This window comes from Manacus candei, unplaced genomic scaffold, assembly GCF_025592945.1.
Source record: "Manacus candei isolate 608988 ecotype Guabito, Panama unplaced genomic scaffold, ASM2559294v1 h1tg000076l, whole genome shotgun sequence".
Taxonomy (NCBI): domain Eukaryota; kingdom Metazoa; phylum Chordata; class Aves; order Passeriformes; family Pipridae; genus Manacus; species Manacus candei.
This window is the reverse complement of record NW_026138124.1, coordinates 8,476,311-8,495,635: the sequence shown is the minus strand read 5'-3', so window position 1 is coordinate 8,495,635 and position 19,325 is coordinate 8,476,311. Positions and strand designations below refer to the sequence as shown.

The following is a 19,325-nucleotide window of genomic DNA, read 5'->3' as shown; positions in this document are numbered from 1 at the left end:
CTCCCCCGGGGCACCGCCCGCGCTGCCCACACGAGGGGGTTTGGTGCCCTTCCAAAACACACCTCCGGGGTTCGGTACCAAAACTAGACCCAGAACGACTCAAGGTCAGCCGAGTCTCACACTCCGCGTGACCACATCCACCTCAGACAGCACAACAGCTTAAGGAACTCAGCCCTGTGCAACATTCACACCCAAACCTGGGGCCTCCAATCCCTGAACACCCTCACGGGCTAGTCTGGATCCTGCCCAGCTGGAAAACTGAGTCAGCCTCGCACCAAGAACAGGTGAGGGGTTAAATTCCTGCACAGAAGAGGATTCAAGCATGCACAGTTCAATACTGCACTACAGCACCAAGCCCTGCCCTTCTACCCCTTTCCCAGCCAATTCTGACATGTCCTGTAATTTAGTCCTTTAGCCTGGATTATTATTACTAGTATTATTTAGTATTTCACCACACTGCCATTAACAAAATCCATTAAGGAATCGTGGCCAAAACTGCCAAGGACAAAGTATTCAGGGATTTGTTTCTTTTATAAACCCCTAAAACTCACACTAAAAAAACCCCATTTAACTTCCAAATCCCAGGAAAACAGAAACTTGACACAAATTTTAGTATTTATATATTTTAAATCAAAACACAATTAAATATAGTATGTTTTAAGTACATGAATGCTTGGGTATGAGAGAAATAAGAGGTGGTACATAGTACCAAAAACCTATACACAGCCTTTTTTTTCTCTTTGCTTTTTCATAGACAATACAGTGTGTCTCTATACAATCGAATATTGCAACAGAATAACACTTGCTAGTCAATCAAGATATTCTGAACATTGGAAATGATTTGAGTTCTTCGCATAGTGATTTCTTTGCACAAGTTTGAGGAAAAAAGCAATTATCAGAGTAAAAAAAAAAAAAAAAAGACCCAAAATAAGTGTTGTATACTAAAAATGCAGCAGTAACATAATGATGAGACACTGAGTACTTCTGATACCCTGCAAAAATCAATTCACTGGAAAAAAAAAAAAAAAAAAGAGGTGCTGTGTAACATGGTAAGTGTTGACAGTGTCAGGAAGAAGGCCAGAGGTCATTAAAAATTGCTTTTCTTTGTAAACCAAACATCTGGAATTAGATACTGTGTTGGTTGGAGGACAACAAGCAGTGGAGAATGGCAGCAATTACTTTTTTTCCTCGCTCGTGGGATGGAGAGGACAGAAAATGGAGCAGTTTCCAGGGTCCAACCTGCTCGGAGCCGTGGCTTGGGAGCTGCCCAGGTGCAGGATCCGAGTGTGCTCTGTGGTGGAAGGAGGGGATGTGTGTGTGCAGGGGCACGAGCTCAGCAAGGAGGAGTTACACTGTCCAGGCCTCGCTCCTGATCCTTCTATCCTGCCCTCAAAGTTAATGTAGTTATGAAGTAAAATACATTTATCTTACAGTTGAATACTCATCTATTTCAAGTAACGGAAAATAAAACTTAAGAACTTCCTAGGTCATTCACTGCCCATGAATTCACCCTTCCAGGTTCACCTCTCCAGTGGCCAGTGGAGGGGATGTGTCCCAAGGCCTTTGCAATTGTGTTTAAAAATTACAAGTAGTAGAACTAGAAATTACAGCAAAACCTTCCCCTCTGCTGTGGCCTGTGTCCCATTCCAGACATTTTGCTTAAAAGTCTTTTTGAGACAGGGTCAAGTATTTGTGAAGTCGATCACAGTTGCTCAGTGACACATTTGTAAACTGCATCTTCATCTCTAAAAACCATCATTACTGTGAATGCCACATGCAACAGGAAAAAGTGTTTCTTCACTCTCTACAGTGGAGGTCCAGGATTGCTTCTCTTTCATTCTTCCTTAGAAATGAGGGAGATCTCGGCGGTTGGAGTAACAGTGCTTTGTTTTTATTGGCTGTGTTAAAGAATCCACCAAAAGGGAAAGTTCACTCATTCTCGAAGTGGAAAAACAGATTTCCTGTTCTGGAGTTTCTAAAATCATAGCTGGAAAAGGAAAAACAGGGTTAGAGAACATTCTACCATAAAACATACAAAGGCAATTGCACAATAGAAAGATATTTTGTGTTTAAAAACATTGAAGCCAGGTATGTTCGAGTTTGAAAGAGGAAAAACTCCAAATCTAATCCCAACACACTCAACCTTTTGATTATTTGCATAATTGAATCCAGAGCATCTGCAGCCACTTGATATTTCTAAATACTGTGCTGAGGGACCTTTTCATCCAGCCAGACTGGAATTGTATCACTTGCAGCCAAGCTATCAAATGAAATCATTATACAAGTTATTTAAACATAACTGGTCTATTAGAAAGGAAGCAGTCACATAGTGAAACTATGGATTCACCTCTTTGGGTCCAATAACTAAATTACCTTCCACAACTAAACATAATGCCAGTTAATTTTTAGGCAGTCAGAAGTACCAGACATTAACTTGGTAACCTGCTGTCACCAACATTTCACCAAATCCAACTGCTGCATCAGAACTAAACAGAGAACACATGGGCTGAACACCACCACAGTCACCAAACACCAACACACAACACTGAACCCCCAGCCTATGGCCAGGGCTGCTGTGTCCTTTTAAAGTCTAAGGACAGAAGTGTGTAAATGAGTGCACCCAACGGGACACCTTCCCCAAGTTTCACTGACACTTCAGGCAGATGTACAAGTATTGATTAACAAGAAACAGCAAGTGTGAACTCAAGTAAGGAATTACAGTATTGATCCTGCAACACAAATCACCCTTTTAACTAATAAGGCAGTTTGTAAAGACTCAAATGCCTGCAGAGGAGAACCACCACAGGCATCTGTTAAGAAATTCCTACATCATCCGTAGGCCGAAACACTTCCAACCTTTGTTTCTTCATATCATGCTATGCCAGTTTGAACATTTACCAGCGTGGGTTTCAGAGGCACGAGGAAGGCAAGTGAGAGCTCTGCTCCTCCCACAGCCTGGCCTGAGCCAGATGAAGACAGGCAGCCTTTCCACCCCCTCACCTTCGTAACCTTCTCCGAAGGCTGTTCACATTGCGCCTGCTGCATGACGTCGTTGACTATCATCTTTGCTATCCTCCAAGCCATCTCTTCTTGAGCCTGTCGGGGAAAAAACAGCCCAAAATACAGATATAGCTTCAGGTTCTTGAAATAAAAACACAGTGCCCTCAGCACAACGCACCTGGAGTCGTGGTTAACCTCCACAACTCAGTGACCTGCACAAACGTGTCCTCCCTCAATGGAAACGCACCTGGCTTTTATTTTTATATTTATGGCTTGATGCAGTTTCCAAGAGAGTTAGTGAATTTTTTAGATTTGGCTGTTGGGGATTTGTCCAAGCCCCTCTGAGGGGGAGAAAAATGCAGCCTGTAATCCATGTACAGTGGTCATTTCATGGTAAAAAACAAACAACAGCACCTCCACTCCTACTTGATCTTTAAGGTCCCTTCCAATCCTAACCAATCCTAACCAATCAATAACCATTTTATAACATCACAATAAGAAAAACCAGACTGCAAGCACACATTTAACCATTATATTAGTTAAACCAGCAAGCACTGGCAAAGATCAAACTAGTTTCACACATCCATGCAATCAGATTATATTTAGCACACAGTCTCACAGTTCTTGTTGGTGCAGCAAAAAAGATACTGAGAGAAACAGCCAGGATTAAGGACTTTAATACTTTATCTCCCTTATATATACTGGAAAGTAAGTCACAAGGACAACATGAAAGAGGACACACCTCATCTGTGTTTCCTTGAACCCATTTCTTCATTGCTTGTGAAAACATGGACCCTGGTTGAGATAAAAACAGCAAGCAAGGTATGTTAGCAAACTGTGGCACGCACCTCTCCCAAAGCTAATTCCTGTCATCCCTCTGAAGGGGTTGCACTGCTGGCATTCGAGGGCACAGAGGAGTGGCATGAGAGACAAGGGGCTGTGTGGGAGCCACAGTTCACTGACACTGAGCCCGAGCCATCCGCCTTTACCAGAGCTGAAAGCAGCACTAACAGCAGGTCCCAGCCTGAGTGGGAAGCATGTGAAGAGCTGCAGTTCTTTTTCATCTCGAGACCAAATCCCTGAAGGTTTGATCATCAGCTCAGCTGCTAGCAGCTTCCATCCCTGCCAGGTTCCATCGACAGCTCTGACACCCACAGGCTGCTCATACTCCCTGGAGTCCAGCTGGACCAGAAAAGCAGAATTTGGATAGGAAACTGGGCCAGAGATGGGGTTTGCTTCAGTATAGGACAATCCCCTGAACAGCTCTATTTGGCTTAAAACAGATCTGGAAAGAGTCAAGAATCTTGCTTCTCTTGACTGCAGTAGGGAAGAGAGCAGCTCTGCAGACATTTACAAGAATGCAGAGAAAGAGGAAAGCAAACCTTTTGATTTTTTGACATCAGGCTCTGGTTCAGATTCTCTGATGAACTGTCCCAGGTCACTGACACGTCCAAATGTCATCTTCCTGAGGAGAGGAGGGGTAAAGAACCATATGGGTTACCAGGACAGCTTTGGCATTATGGAAAGCTACCAGTCAGGAAAACAACAAAGCAACCACAACAAAGACTCCAGGTCAGGAGACTGACATTTTACCCAGCACCATCTCTTCCACCTAAAATTGATACACTGGGAAAAACCTCCTGCTCTTCTCATGCATCTGAATTTGAAGACTATCTGAAAAGTTCTTCTAGAAACTAGAAGCAGGCAAATGCTTCAGTGACTCAGTCATGGACTATCAGCAGGCAGGGCTGGCAAGTGCTCTGCACTATCACAAAAACATGTCATGAGGGAGAAACAGTTTACAGGACCTAAAAGGACAAAACAAACAATTTCTGTACGAGATCCACAGAGCAGAAGAGCTTTATAACAAAGAGCAACTGCACAATCAGCTAAAGAAATGAAGTATAAGCCCTTCTCTTCCATGGGGGTAGGGAGAAATAAACTTGCCTTTGCCCATTACGATACCAAAGTTGCCTGAACTTATTCTTTTCTGTTCTAATCCCAAAGAGGAGCTACTTGGCTGTATTTTGGGATCAAAGAGGAATAATAACTGGGACAAAGAGAAAAATCAATTGGAAATATTTTTCTGGCTGTCATTCTGGTCAGAGAAACATTCACTATTAGTGTTAAATCACACTTCTGAAATAAATTTAGTTTCACATGTTAAGACATGGACTAATATCTTCTGTTTAGGCCTACTCTCCATGCAGGAGGACAGGGCAAATATGAAACAGAGGTGAAACATGTAACCAGAAAGGATGAGATACACTGAAATGAACCTTACCCTGCATATGTTCGTTGATATAAGGATTCTGGATCCAGACTTGCAGCATCTACAATTATTGCTTCATCAAAATTTTTCAGGATTTTAACATTAGCCTTTTTGACATTGGACTACAAATAAAAATTCTAAGTATTAGTGCCCAATGCAGACAACTCAGCTTCTTAACAAAACTGCAATTATAGTGCTTTTAACACTTAGATAGACATCCATCAGGTCTATAAACGAGCATAAAGCAATTAGAAAGCATCTACTCAGCCATGAATTCCTACCTCAGCATGACATTGTTTTTAAACAGAGGATGACAAAGTTCTGTGACCAGAGCCAAAGACACACTGCCCAGGTCAGCACACATGTGTCAGGGCTGAGCATTATCAGCTCAACAAATCTGTGTGCACACAAATCATCTGTTGTGAGCCTGTAGCACTGAACCACCTCCAAAGCTTCACTCATCCCTCTCATGCACTTGGGAAGCAATTCCCAAACACAGATGCCTCCCCCATGCACAGAGAACAAACATTTATCTTCTGGCCTGGAGTATTTATGTAAGATCATGAAAAGAGCCAAGGCAACATCAGAGCAACAGCAGGGAGAGCAGGAACACACAGCTATCCATTATCACCTGGGCACAGAACAGAAACATCCATGGCAGCTGCCTTGCAACCTCCTTCCCTGCTGCTCTGCCTAAGTGCTGCTCTTTATGCAAAAATATGCAGAGAGCCAGAGATTCTCCTATTCAGACAAGAAGGAATGCACAGCACAGAGTGCAGCACTTCATTTCCTAAACCATCCAGCCAATTACCAGCAGTTCCCCCTGCTCAGACTATCAAGCAGCAGGATGTTTTCAAGAACACAGATTTTATTCCCCGCTTTGCAACCAGGGGAGGAATATTCCCTCCTTGCAAATTTGGAGGTTTAAATATACTACAAGCAGGTAGCACAGTTTCCAAGTTACAACAGCTTCCTATTGATTAAAAAAAAGGTTATTTCTAATAAAAAGAGTTTTTAAATGTTATGGCACTATGAAACAGTGTTCAGTAATATTAACAGCTTAATAAAAATGTAACTTTGATGGCAAAGCACTAAAAGTAGCACAAGGCTTTGGGTACAACAAATACCACAGATACCCTTCCCTGCCAATATCTGACAGAACTTAGCAGCAGTAGGTTAAACTCATCCTAATGGAACAGGCTTTAAATAAAAGTGGAATGGGAAGCTTCAAATCATGAGATATTTCCTTACAGTGTATGAACTTGGATACAGACACAGAAAAGCTACTGCAGCCTTTGTTGTAAGAGAATCAAACCAAGGAATCCGTACCTGGGAGGCAGAGCCATCGGGGGCCCCTATGGAATCACTGTCAGGAGAGCTGCCATGGCCATGGATACTCAGTGCAATATTCCCTCCCTGGAATTCATCTCCTCGTACTGAATGGATGAGATCGTTCAAGTACTTGTAGTAAAGGTTGCTGGACAAGAAACCAGGTAAAAAAACCTGAGAGACAGAAAGAATCCTCTTTAATTCGAGGCTGACACACAAGCATCTCAGTCCTTGGGTAGACAGAACACAAGTAGAGGTGTCCATACATGGAATTATTCTGGATTAGCAACTGCATTGCTTCAAATTTTAATCCTACTGCAAAATGAACAAACCCAACTGCCTATTAAACAAATCCTCCAGTACAGGAACTGAAGCTCAGATTTTCCCCCCCCCCCTTTAGAAACTAAGCCTGACAGCCCAACAACTTACAGGTATTTTGCTATGCTGTTCAAACTCCTCTGCAGCTCCAGAATCAAATCACTCATTTCTAGTATCTGGGTACCCCAGAGTTACATTATTAGCCACAGCACTGATATCAGACTTGCAAACAACTCCTACTAGGAGAAAGGAAAATTTTCTAAAGATATAAAATAAGCTGCTGATAGCAATTCACATGGGAGGAAATTCTGTTACTTCCATTAAACTGCACTAATTACCCGAGACAAACATTTCACAGAGCATTAACAGCAGCCAGTGGGTGGTATCTTCAAATCAGGCTGGGGGAAACAGCCTAGCAAATTTTACCAGAGCTATTATCTATTATCCAGGCAAACAGGAAGTCAGTAAAAGAACAGGACAAATCAGGGATGCTGAAGGGGACACTGCAGAACTTCCACATCACCTCTCTAACTGTCAAACCCGTTCTGAAGGAGGGGTCTCACCGTCTCCATGGTGGTCCACGCCTGTCTCAAGGGAGTGGTGAAGCAGTTGGGGAGAGGCCCCCCCTCCCTGCAGATGTTGGATTCGATCTCCAGCCTCACCGAGTCGTCAAAGCCCAGGGGATGAGTGGCCTGGAGGGAGAAGTACCTGCAGCACAAACAACAGAGAGATTTGCAAACCTTTGCAGGTGGTCAGAGTCCACCTGTCCCCCAGGCCCTGAAGTAATGACATTCCAAACAACTGCACACACCTGGTCCCCACTGACTACAGGTGAGAACTACAGGTACTGCAGGTGAGAACACCCTGCTCACAGAAATGGCTCTGAGAGCCCTGCCCTGAAGGCACAACAGATAAAAGCAGCAGAGCATGATGTGATCACTGGTGAGCAGAATGTGACACACAGCTTTGGACAGGGAAGCTGGAATGGAGCAGGAAACACCCAGAACTCTGAAGCAGCATCTGCTCTACTGCTCAGATCGTTGAAAGCTGAGTTTATGGATGGGTGTGATGAGCCTCAGGCTGAATTGTTTGCTTCCTCTCCAATTATTATTTCCTCCTTGGGTAATAACTCAACAAGCTCGTGGTAAGGAGTCACACTTAAGCTTAAGAACAGACTTTTCCTGGAAGCAGTTTTGATGTCTGTCTTCCAGTTGTCTTATTGCTAAAGTGAAACACAAATTAAAGGAGAAAAGTTCCTCCCCTGAAAGTCTTGATATTAAAAAGGATCTGACTGCTTCCTTAAAAAAAAAAAGAACATAATTTGTAATACTAAGAACAAGCACTAAATAATTTGTAACAGTAAGAACAAGCTTTTATTATGTGTGGTAACAGTTCCTACAGCCTACTTTATATGGACAACAGTATCTGGACATTAAGGATTTTCTACAGTGATGTACCTGCTATTAGGCTTAAATCCTTTACATTTTCAAATGGCAACCAATCAGCTTTGATACTTCAAACCAAACAAACTCAAGCAATCAAGTCTTGAAAATTCTGAATTATGTTTAAGAATGGAATCCTTGTAAGGATTTTCTCCTCATGTATAAGGCAAAATGTGAAAAGTTCCTGTGTGCAAACCTGAATAAAATGCATCTCAGCAGAACAGCACAAGACTGCAGAGTTATGGTTTGAAAATGAAATCTTCCTTTTGCACAGTGCAACACAAAACTACAAGCACAAAAGCAAGGAACTGCTGAACTCCCTTACTTGTCATATAAAATCATGGCATCGTTCTGTGCTTCCTGCCCATCATACTGGCCTTTTTTGGCAGCAAGTTGAGACTGGAAGTTATCTGCTGCCAACCAGAACTGCAATACATTAACTGCATCTTCCTTCTCCATGTACTGGAAGGGAAATCACAAAAAGAGGAGAAATTAAAGAAGTTTAGCAAGAAACTTTCCATAAGCACAGACAAACCTGCTCCTTCCCATTTGAAACAAGAAACATGGTCCGTATATTAGTGATGCAAAATTGTCACCAGGACACAAATATTTTTATTTTTTTCTGCTGCAGACAGATTTAGTTTAAAAAAAAATGAAAAACTTCTGAGATTTCATTTCTGTACAGATTTTCACATTTAGATTCCAAAAAACTATTTATTTGTCTCACACTAAAGACAGAAACCACCATTTTCATGCTACACTTAGTTTACACTGAACTCAGCACATTGTCTCAGCTTCCCCACCTGCTGTTCCAAACTACATCAGCTTGTCAGACTGTCAGGACAAGTATTTCAAAAGCTGATTCCCTAAAGGTGCAGGACCCTGAAACTGTGAAATCCCACATTTAACCTATCACATCCCAACCTGGTGCCCTCTCCACATAACACTGCTGAATGATTTGTTATCTGTGATAACACTTAAGGCTTTCAAAGTCACTACACTTCAATTTGCAAGGTCAAGATGACTATGCCAAAGCTTCTACAAAGCAAAGAGACACTCAGAAGCACTCACTGACTGGAGAGGATGTGCACAAATACTCATTCCACAATACAGTGGATGGGTCTGAACAATTGAATTAGTTCTACATGTGAGCAGGAAATAATTTAATGCATTTTTTCCCAGAAAAAGGTACACCTCATTTTTTTAAAATGATATTAGTCACAGAATGATAAAATGCTTTGGGTTGGAAAAGACCTTAAATAGTATCTCATTCCAATCCCCTGCCATGGGCAGGGACACCTTCCAGTATCCCAGGTTGCTCCAAGCCCTGTCCAACCTGGCCTTGGACACTTCCAGAGATGGGGCAGCCACAGCTTCTCTGGGCAACCTGTGCCTGGGCCTCCCCACCCTCCCAGGGAAGGATTTCTTCCTAATACCTAATCCAAAGCCATCAAGGAATGAACAGGTTTTTTCATTTGCTAGAAAGGAATAAAAAAGCAAACCCAAAGCCTGACACTCACCTCAGAGAAGTAGAACAGGGCTGACTCACAGAAGAGGATGTCAGCCAGATACACAGTCCCACTAGTCAGCACCTCGATCTGGTATTTACAGAAATGGTGACTTCGTAAAAACTCGCTAAAGTGCCTGCACAGAGAGAGGGACAATCAGGTATGGAGGGTCACCAGCATTCAGGGCACCCTAAGAACCAACCAGCTCTCACCCAGAAGTCTGATACTTTCAGCTGGATAAAAGCAGAACAAGCAAGAAACAGGGCAGGTTTACAGACAACACAAGAAAGAGAGAGAGAACACGACAACAGCGTGCACAGCCAACTGCAGCAGGGGAGCACAAGAATGGGTTTGGAGGGAGGGATCTGAGCAGCTGCAAATACAGAAGGCTGCACAGAAAAGTGCTTATGTGGTTATGTGTCCATAAACACTTTTAACAGAACCTTTAGCAAAAGGACAAGAGACATGAGAATCCCAATCATTCCTTCAACTTACTCTTGTTCCATTGCATTAAACACTATGGACTGTGCTGTAACAAAACAGTTGGGGTCCACTTGGCCATCTTCCCCACAAATCTTTGCTGCAAAGAAAGACCAGGGCAATTTTAATATGGATTTGGCTGATGGAATTGTGACTAGTGACTGAAAAACTGCAGTTCAAATCCACTAGAATCAACTGGTTCTGGCTGAGCAAAAAGAGCTTTTAAAGTACTGCAGGTGGCCAAATGATAGTACTATGGCTAAAATGTTCCATTGAGACTCAAATTTGGATCCCCTCCATAACCACCAGTAATTCTTTCCCTAATTTAAGTAAAATCTCTGAAATTTCTTCTGGGGATATTGCACATCACTACTGAAAGGTCAGACCCACTGATACTTGCAATCCACTAGCATTTTACAACTGACTTTAAAATTCATAAAAATAAAAATAAATGCAAGTGTGTGAGGTATTAAAGATACACTTTTATAGGGAAGGAGCAGCTCTGAAATGGGTAACCAGCATTAATTCTTACCAACTATGTCATTTCTCATTGCTTCTGTAATAGGGATTGGTTTAGCAGCATCTGGAGAAATATATTTGGTAAAAGTACTAACTGCATCCCGTTCTATACCTGCGAGGAAGAAACACAGAATCAAACTCTGAATCCCTTGGTCTGAAACAGGGAGTGAATAACAAACATCTGCTCTTCAGAAAAGCAAGTGCCTCATCCTCATCAACAAGTTCCCTCCAATGAAGCTTTCAGTGCCCTGCTGGATACTCTGCTGCTGAGAAGCTGCAGTGGCTGTGTGATCTCCAGCCAGGTCACAAAAAGCCCAGCATGGACTAAAATAGAATAAAGCAACGTGCTCTGAATTTTCCCTGCCACCAGACAAGGCAGCACCTGCTTCCTCAGCTGCACACCTCAGTCCCAGAAGCAGCACCTTTCTGGCAAGTGAAGTTCCCAGTTTCTAGCTCTCATCACAAAGAAATCACTGGAATAATAAAGGAACTACAAGGAAAAAAAACCAATCTTAAAATGGGATGCCTCAGAACAAGTTGTGTGCTTTACACATCATCTTTTGAGACTTGGGACTCTGCTCTGGAAGAGAGAAAAAAATTACACTAAAATGCTTTTCAGATTTCTCAGGAAGGACCAGTGCTTTCAAATTCTTTTTAGGCATCAGAAGGCAGAGGTGCTTTTCATGACTAAAATATAATTTCCCTTGTTTCAGTGACTTTGAGGTACATGATAAAGAACTAAATGAGAAAGACAAAACAAAGAGAAAGGGATGCAACACGAGGAAACAGTTGGGCAAACAAAAGGAACTGATATGAAGAAAGAAATGTTCCTTTTTTGTCTGTAAACTTGCACAAATGAGGGAGGACTGAGTAGATGCAACGTAGAGAAGCAGGTTACTGTGCATGTAGCTTACTACCAAAAGGAAATATTTTAATTTCATCCTTACTTCCAGTAGCCTCTGAAGAGGTGGAATCCAAATGACAACAAATCAGTTACAAGGGGAGGAACTCTAGCAAATAAATCCAAGAACAAAAACAGTACATTCCACACACAGATCTCTACATACCTCTTGTAATCATTACTTAAGTTATTTTACGTGATACAGGATATTTACCTTCCGTGCAAAGTTAATTATCAATTCTCAGCCCCTTCATCCAAATTTTCTGCAATTTTTTTTAAGTTGGGATGGGACAGGTGAGGGAAGAACAGGACATTGCAATGTTCATTTCTTACAATTACAGATGTAAGAACAGAAGCAACCTAAGCTTATTGAGCACATAATGATTTTGAAGTCTCTTCAGCAGTATATTTACTTTTAATTGAGACAAAGAATACACAGTTCAAACTGACCATACAGCAAGTTAATATCACTGATACATAAAATTTTTTTCCTCCCAACATCCCACCATCCTTGCTAAGAACATGAGAGCTGAGGCAGCTCCCTGCACACTCCCCATTTCCCACCTTTTCAACGCACTTACTTTTCATGAGTTTTCCTGACAAGTCCTTTAGTGCAGAGGAGGGGCTGTTTCTATTTGACACTGAAAGCTTGGAAGATTCTTGCTGATCAGCTGGAAGAGAGTGAGTCCCTGCCTCCGACTTTCTTAGACAAAGGACACTGGCACTGCCACACTCCTGACCCGGGAGCACGTGGTTCTGGCTGTTCCCAGTTCTGTCCTTCCTGCCCGATGCCGCGGGCTCGGCCCGGAGCAGCCGGGCTGGGCCAGAATCCTCCAGTCTCTCCTCAAGCAACTCAGTTGGAGGAGATGATGCCAATTCCTGCTGTTTGGAGGGTGACACTGGCTCTGCCAGGGAGCTCTGCTTCACGGTGTTCAGGCTGTGCGCGCGGATGCGGGACCACGTCGTGGAGTGGAAGCTCTCGGCCTCCAACCAGAACTTCACCAAGTGTTCCATCCTGCGCAGCTCCATGAACTGGATGAAATAAGGGAGGGCTACACTGTCCTGCAGGACTTGTTCGAGGGTCTTTGAAAGGCTTGATTTGGTCTCTTCAGCCTGATAATTCAGACACGATCTGCCTAAAGGAAAACACAGAGGAAATTACTCCATTTTGTACTGCGTTGGATACAAAAGTGCCTCTTCACAGTTACATTGCAGGACAATTCCAAAATAATGGTGGAACACAAAGTAAAGCAACCTTTTCAAACAAACAAACTGCTGTCCCCATTCAAAACCCTCCCAGGTAACAGAGATGTTACTGTAACAGCAGCCACGTTCTTATTACTCATCTACTTGCCTGAAAACCAAGGGATGGTGAGTATACCAGAAATAAAAAAGAAATACTGACATTATTCCAGAGGTGATGAGGCCTTACCTAAGTCTCCAAAATGAGCAGCTTCCATGTGACTTGGCTGCTTCTTAAGGGCAGCTGTCCGGCTGCTGGAAAAAGAGTCCATGTTGGCAGAGATGGCATTAATGGCCACATGGCTTGGTCCTGCAGCCTCCAGCAAGGCATGATTTCTAGTGCTTCTCTGAGGGGAATGTACTGGGATTGGAGCTGGAATCAAGACAGGAACGATTAAAACACAAGGACTCCAAGACCTCTTTTAAACAGAACCCAATGCTAAGCACCCCAAAATGAGCCAGGGAGTTTGCAAGATTCAGCCTTATTAAAACCTCATTGTACCACTGTGTGTTATCTTTGATCGAGGCTCTGACAAGAGGGAAGACCTCGAGTTTTATTACAGCAAGAATAAATTCACTCCCACCCAAATCAATTTTCCTTATTCAGCAGCAAAGCAAGAGAGGCCAAGTCTAAGCTCACACATGAAATATTATTCCTGAGTCTTCCTGCCTCTTTGATAACCACTATCATAACAGCTCAATACTCTGTCAACAATTCAGTTTCATTCCAGTGCTCCTGCCAATCCATTTCCACACCTTTTTGAAGGCTAAGCTGTGTTACAAACCCCTGAACCACAAAGCTACCTGTGAGTTTTAACAAGAGGATTTTTCAAAATGTTTTTGTTGTCTCCACTTGGTTCTAAGAGGAAAAAAAGCAATAAGGCAATACCTCTGTGAAACCCATGTGAGCTTAACCCCCTCTGGCTGTTTTAGGACATGACTGGGTGTTAGAACAAAGAAGAACTTCCTCTCACAAACCTCTGCCAGCGAAAAGGCATCAACTAATTGTCAACTGATGACAAAGCTGAAAATAACAAAACATGTTCACAGCAGTTTCCAAAGCTGTCAGGAAGCTGCCTTAGACTGGGATGTCATGCAGGGACATCTTACACCTCTGACTCAAAAATAAAGCACGTCAGATGACACGTTATCTCAGCACACCACTTCCCAGTGATGTGTTTCATCAAGGTGTCAAGAAACTTGGGGTTTATGACTTCCATGATGCGCCACTTTATTTTTATTCCCAATTTTATGACACATGCTGGCAGAAGTCAACAATTTCAGACTTGCATGTCAAGGTAACAGATCCCTCAGGAGCAACGGTACAGGAGAGTTAAAACATTTGAGTTACTGTGAAGTGTTTGGTACCAAGACACCACTTGCTGCTTCTTACAAAGCCTTTGGTATTTCATACCAGCAGTGATGGAGAAAATACCTTTTTTTCCAAGGCCAAGGGAGGGCAGCAATGGGAGAACTTGGTGGAGGCTACTCATGTAGAACCAGAGCCACACTCCTCACAACGCTCCAGGTTTTTGTAAATTAGATTCAAGTTTAATTCTGTATGATGGACATCTGAGAAAAAATTATTCTACTTTATCTAAGGGGCAAACACCTGTTCCGAAGCCTCAGGACAGCACCACATCATGTCATACACAACTTACTGTTTCCCATATTTGATTTGAGAGACCATCAAGGTGAAAAAGTCTTTATTTCTGTCTTGATATGCAGATAACACATTAACAAGTACAGAAACAGGATTTTGTCTGAGGGTATAAAAGTAACAGATCAGATTCGTGCATTTACCTCATCTCCTTTTAGTACTACAAGAAAAACTGACAGGACAAGCAAACTTGTTTTCCCAGAGTTTATACATTGCTTTTCCATCATGACTTTTTTCCCCTTTTCTAACAGATTTAGCAGCAAGATCTCTGTACCACATGGAGGAGCAGCAGCAGAACAGCTATTCCTTCTCACCAGGATTTGCATCTTCAGCCTCACAAGCCACATCAGACAGAGTTAAATCATATCCTGCAGACACAGTGAAGCTGCATTTTCCAAACTCCAAAGGACACCATGTGTGAGCAAGAAACTGCAGGAGCAATTTGTTGCAGATAAGGAATAACCACCATGCCCAAGGTGACCGACTTGCCTGATCACTTTGAATTAAAGCTCATGGCTGACATAATTTAATAACCCTCTGCACCTACAGATTCAGCAAGATGAGTAGGAAAGATTAGTTACTATAAATACTCAGAAACAGAATTAAGTTTTTGGGGTTGTTTTGGGTTTGATGCACAGGTCAAATCTGCGCTCAGTGTAAGGAAATGATCCTGCTGGGTAAGGTAAAAATGGCAGATGACAGGAGAGATCTGAATTTATAGACAAAATATTGATCTTACTTTTAATTGCTTTCACATCTGTGGTGTTTTCTTGTTCTTTGCCTTTCACTGTAAAATACAAGGGAAAATGTTAATGCTATTTTGGGTGACTAGTGGCATTTACCTGAGAATGGACACAGAATTCCCAACTTCAGCAAGTCTCAGAGGCAGATGTAAGCCATGCTTTTGTTAAAACTGATCTCTCCCTTAAATCTGCACACCCAGTAACTGACAGAGGCTTTCAAAGCTTTCCTGTTGGTTTATTTTCAAAAGGAAAATCTTATCATCCATGAATTAACATTATGTTAAAATTACCATGGAGGAAGATGTCTGCTGTCCATAGAATTAAAGCCAGGCCCTGGGAAGAATGGGAAAGGGGTGTTTTAAGTTTAGGGCACTGGCTGATGCACTCTATGAAATAGAAATCACACACCTAAAAACATCTCCCTCCTATTACAGGAGGAGCAGCACAACTCACACCACTGAAGAGATGACATGGAACCAGCTCCACAAAGCCAGAGCCTCCTGACTCCTCAGTCGTGATGGATACCAGGGAAATGTTCTGGAAACACACTACCAATACTTAATTCTCTCACAAATAGCATTGCTTAACCATCACCAAACCTTAGGCAAGCAACTGATGGGGAGAAAACAGTGTTTGGGGGAATGTTTTAAAAAAATATTATTATTTTTTTAAAGGAAGCTCTGAAAGGAAGTGAATGAGGAGATCTGTTTAAAACAAAAATAAAGGAACCCAAGCAGTACATAAACACAATACATAAACAGGATGGCATAAACAGGGGGAAAAAATGAAGTGGTGATATTGGAGAACGTGATCTACCACAGAAACCTTCTCTCACTGCTCCTGGTGAGGATTATTGACTACAAATAGGTCATCCCTGAACAGCGACTGTGGAGTCCTTCCAAACACAACCACAACTCACAGCCCAGCACAATCGCCACATTTACATCACAAAACACGAGCAGATTAAAAAAAAAAACCAAAAAAAACCAACAAAAAACACAAAACCCAACCCCTTCCTATCCTGACTTAGGGATTTTAAATATTTTAAAGGGAAACTCCAGTCTCCGGTTACATAATTGCCCTGCCCGGGTGGCTGCAGCGCTGCCTGCCAGCCCTCCCTGCGAGGAGAAAAGCTGCAGGGCTGCAAACTGGCAACTCGGGGTTTAAAATTTAAGCTACCAGCGAGCACGTTCTCTGACACAGACATTAAAGTGTCCATTAAAAGAGGTGGATTCTTCACAAACTGACCTCCTGCCGCCAGGAAGCAGCTGTGACAGAGTAACCAGCCTTTACATAACTGGGAGCTGATGGGAGGGAGAGAAATCCCTGAGAAAATCTGCATGTCTGAGGTAGCACTGAGGCACAAAGGGAACGAAGCAACCTCTACACAGTACTACAAACCCTTCTCTTTCCAAAATTATTCCAGTATTTCATCAAACCCGTTCCTAACTATCAGCAGTAATTCCCGAGTTTCACACAAGAGCCCTCCATAAGCCTATTTTCAGCCTAAATAGGCCTGTTCCTTCTTACCAACTATTCAGTTCCTCTCTAATTACCTACTTACTACTGGTAATACAAACTCCAGGTTCCAGCTCCAAACCCCTTACACACAGGCTGCCTCTGTCCCCAGCAGCTTGGAGCCCAACAAAGGAATGTCCTTAACTCCAGAGGACAAAGCAAACTCCTATCTATGGCAACATCAAATTTCAGGGAGTGAGGTTTCACTACGTGAATTTACTTTCACTTCCCTCAAAAAGCGGATGTCCCGTGGTGTCTGTGTGAAACCAAGGGCTGAGGGTGTGTGAGATTTCCAGCAGCCAACCCCACTCCAAAGGGGTCACGCGCCAAACCCTCACGTGACGTTCGGGAACTTCAATTCGCATCCTGAAATGCTCAAGAATGAACAAACCCAGGAGACAGTGCACAAAAACCAGTGTGAACCTCCCAGGATGGGCCAACCAGCGGGGCTGCACGTTATTCCCAAGGTGTCCCCAGGGATGAGCGTGTCACCCGTCTGATCCACTGGCAGCAGTTTCATAACCTGCCCTCGAGCGCCCGGCTGCTGCTTCAACTGTTACACTTTGATTTCTCAACCCATTATCCACCCTCAGTCTCCCAGGCCTTTATTTTACAGCCCGAGCTATAAAAACATTTCACTCTTGTTTTTTGATCCTTGTCATGAATTAATTTAAAAATAGTTCTAATTTTTACCCAGTGCAATATCCTCCTAAACGACGACAGCTCACCCCAAGAACCCTGGTGCTTGTATGTTTTTTGGACTGCGTGGGTCTACAGTTTTATCCTAAGCTTTAAAGTGCTGCTTTTCTCCCAGCTGCAGTTTAAATCTTCTCTAAAAGCCAAATCTAAAAATGGAGATCACACAAAGCAGTATTTATGTACAGCCCAGATGAAAGGTTACTCCTCTTCTCTCCTTCACAGCATCTCTCTCGGGCATTTAGTGCTGATTTGCTTCTCTGACCAAAGATCCTTTAATCAAAGGAACACAGATCCTCAATTACACATCTCAGATAATCAGACATTTCATTCCTTTCTCCCTGAGAAAGTTTCCACCCAAGCTGACCTTGTCCCTATGATCACACACCAGGATGGAACATCAGCTCCACAATTCCCACCAAAGAAGCAGCAAAAGCTGTTTCTGAAGAGTTTATAACCACTATGAAAGTTTCATTCTGCAGCTCAACGTTTGAATGTAAGCACTCCAAAAAGGATTATGGCACTTGCAAAGCCCTCAGTGGACTTCCAGAGTCTTTGTATCTGCTGATAAGAACAGTTTAGACACATTTCTTCCAGAAATAACCTCCACAAGGAATGACATTTTCAGTGTTGCTACTTTGGCTGAGCAAGCCCCAGAGGACATGTCAGCCAAGAGCAACATCACCACCTCAGGTACCACGTTCTTCCCTCCCAAGATGTGCATTTTGGGTTCAGTAATCGAGAAAGGCTTTAGGACAGCACTGCATCAGCCACTGGCAAAGATCAATGGTTGCACCGCTCGAGCTACAGAGTCACGAGGTGACAGAACTGTCCCAAGAGGCCCTTCCTAAAAGGTGCCACTTTCTATAAAAACCACCCAAACCACAGCTGTGGGGACTGAAAGCACAGTGCCTCTCACTGCAGAACGAGCATAAGCGCCCTCAAAACGCTCCACTCTCAAACAACACTTAAACCACATCCATTTGTGCCATTGGAGCGTTATAAATAATTCAGGAGTCCTAAATTTCCAATCTTGTGCTTCATAACAAACCAATGACAAAATAACCTGCCAGTGACTCCTCTGGCTTTCACAAAGAGCTTGGTGTGATGAGCTCCCTTTTTAACTGGGGTTTTCAGCCGCCGCTGTACATTTCTAGCCTACTGTATTTTTGTAAAAACCCGCGTACGTCAGCATTGTGACAAAATAACCTGTAAACTGCTAAAAGGCTCAGAGCCCGCGGGAGGTGTGGGGGGTGTCACAGGCCCCTCTCCGCCCGGGTCCGCGCTCGCAGCTGCTCACCAGGGGTCGAGACCCCGCGATCCACTCAGAGCCCCCCCACCCCCGGGGGGGGACACTCACCGTCATTCCCGCCCAGCCCGCTCCGCAGGGCCCGGCCGTCCTCGCGGGGCCCGCTCACCGCGGCCGGAGCGGCAGGGCCGGGGCCCGGCAGCCGCGCGGGGGATGAGCCCGGCGGCCGCCCGCCCGCCGCCGCCCCCCTGCCTTTCCTCCTGAAGAAGGACATAGCGCCGGGGAGGGGGGGCTCGGCGGCCGGCGGGCCGGGGGGGAAGGCGGGAGGCAGGGAGGGCGCGGGCCGGTCCCTATGAATGGGGCTCCTGCCCCCGCCCGCCGCCACCGCTCCCTCCGCCTCTTCCTCCCGCGGCGGCGCCCGCGGCCGCCATGTTGTCAACAACCGCCC

General features: G+C 43.7%; 1 protein-coding gene across 2 annotated transcripts; it reads right to left on the bottom strand.

Annotated features, from left to right (window-relative positions):
• Positions 1–603: 603 nt before the first annotated feature.
• AKAP10 (A-kinase anchoring protein 10) lies at positions 604–19,317 on the bottom strand. 2 transcript variants are annotated; one of them, XM_051809203.1, is made up of 15 exons: positions 18,989–19,317; positions 15,411–15,458; positions 13,202–13,384; positions 12,351–12,905; positions 10,882–10,980; positions 10,365–10,449; positions 9,882–10,005; positions 8,687–8,823; positions 7,483–7,627; positions 6,602–6,775; positions 5,285–5,394; positions 4,383–4,465; positions 3,743–3,795; positions 3,001–3,096; positions 604–1,987 (listed from the first exon to the last, which is right to left on the bottom strand). In XM_051809203.1, the coding sequence occupies exons 1-15, from the start codon at positions 19,149–19,151 to the stop codon at positions 1,982–1,984; spliced, it is 2,061 nt and encodes a 686-aa protein (XP_051665163.1). In that variant the 5' UTR covers positions 19,152–19,317; the 3' UTR covers positions 604–1,981. The 2 variants fall into 2 exon arrangements, with proteins under 2 accessions (XP_051665163.1, XP_051665164.1); XM_051809204.1 differs by lacking the exon at positions 15,411–15,458.
• Between the last annotated feature and the right edge of the window lie 8 nt (positions 19,318–19,325).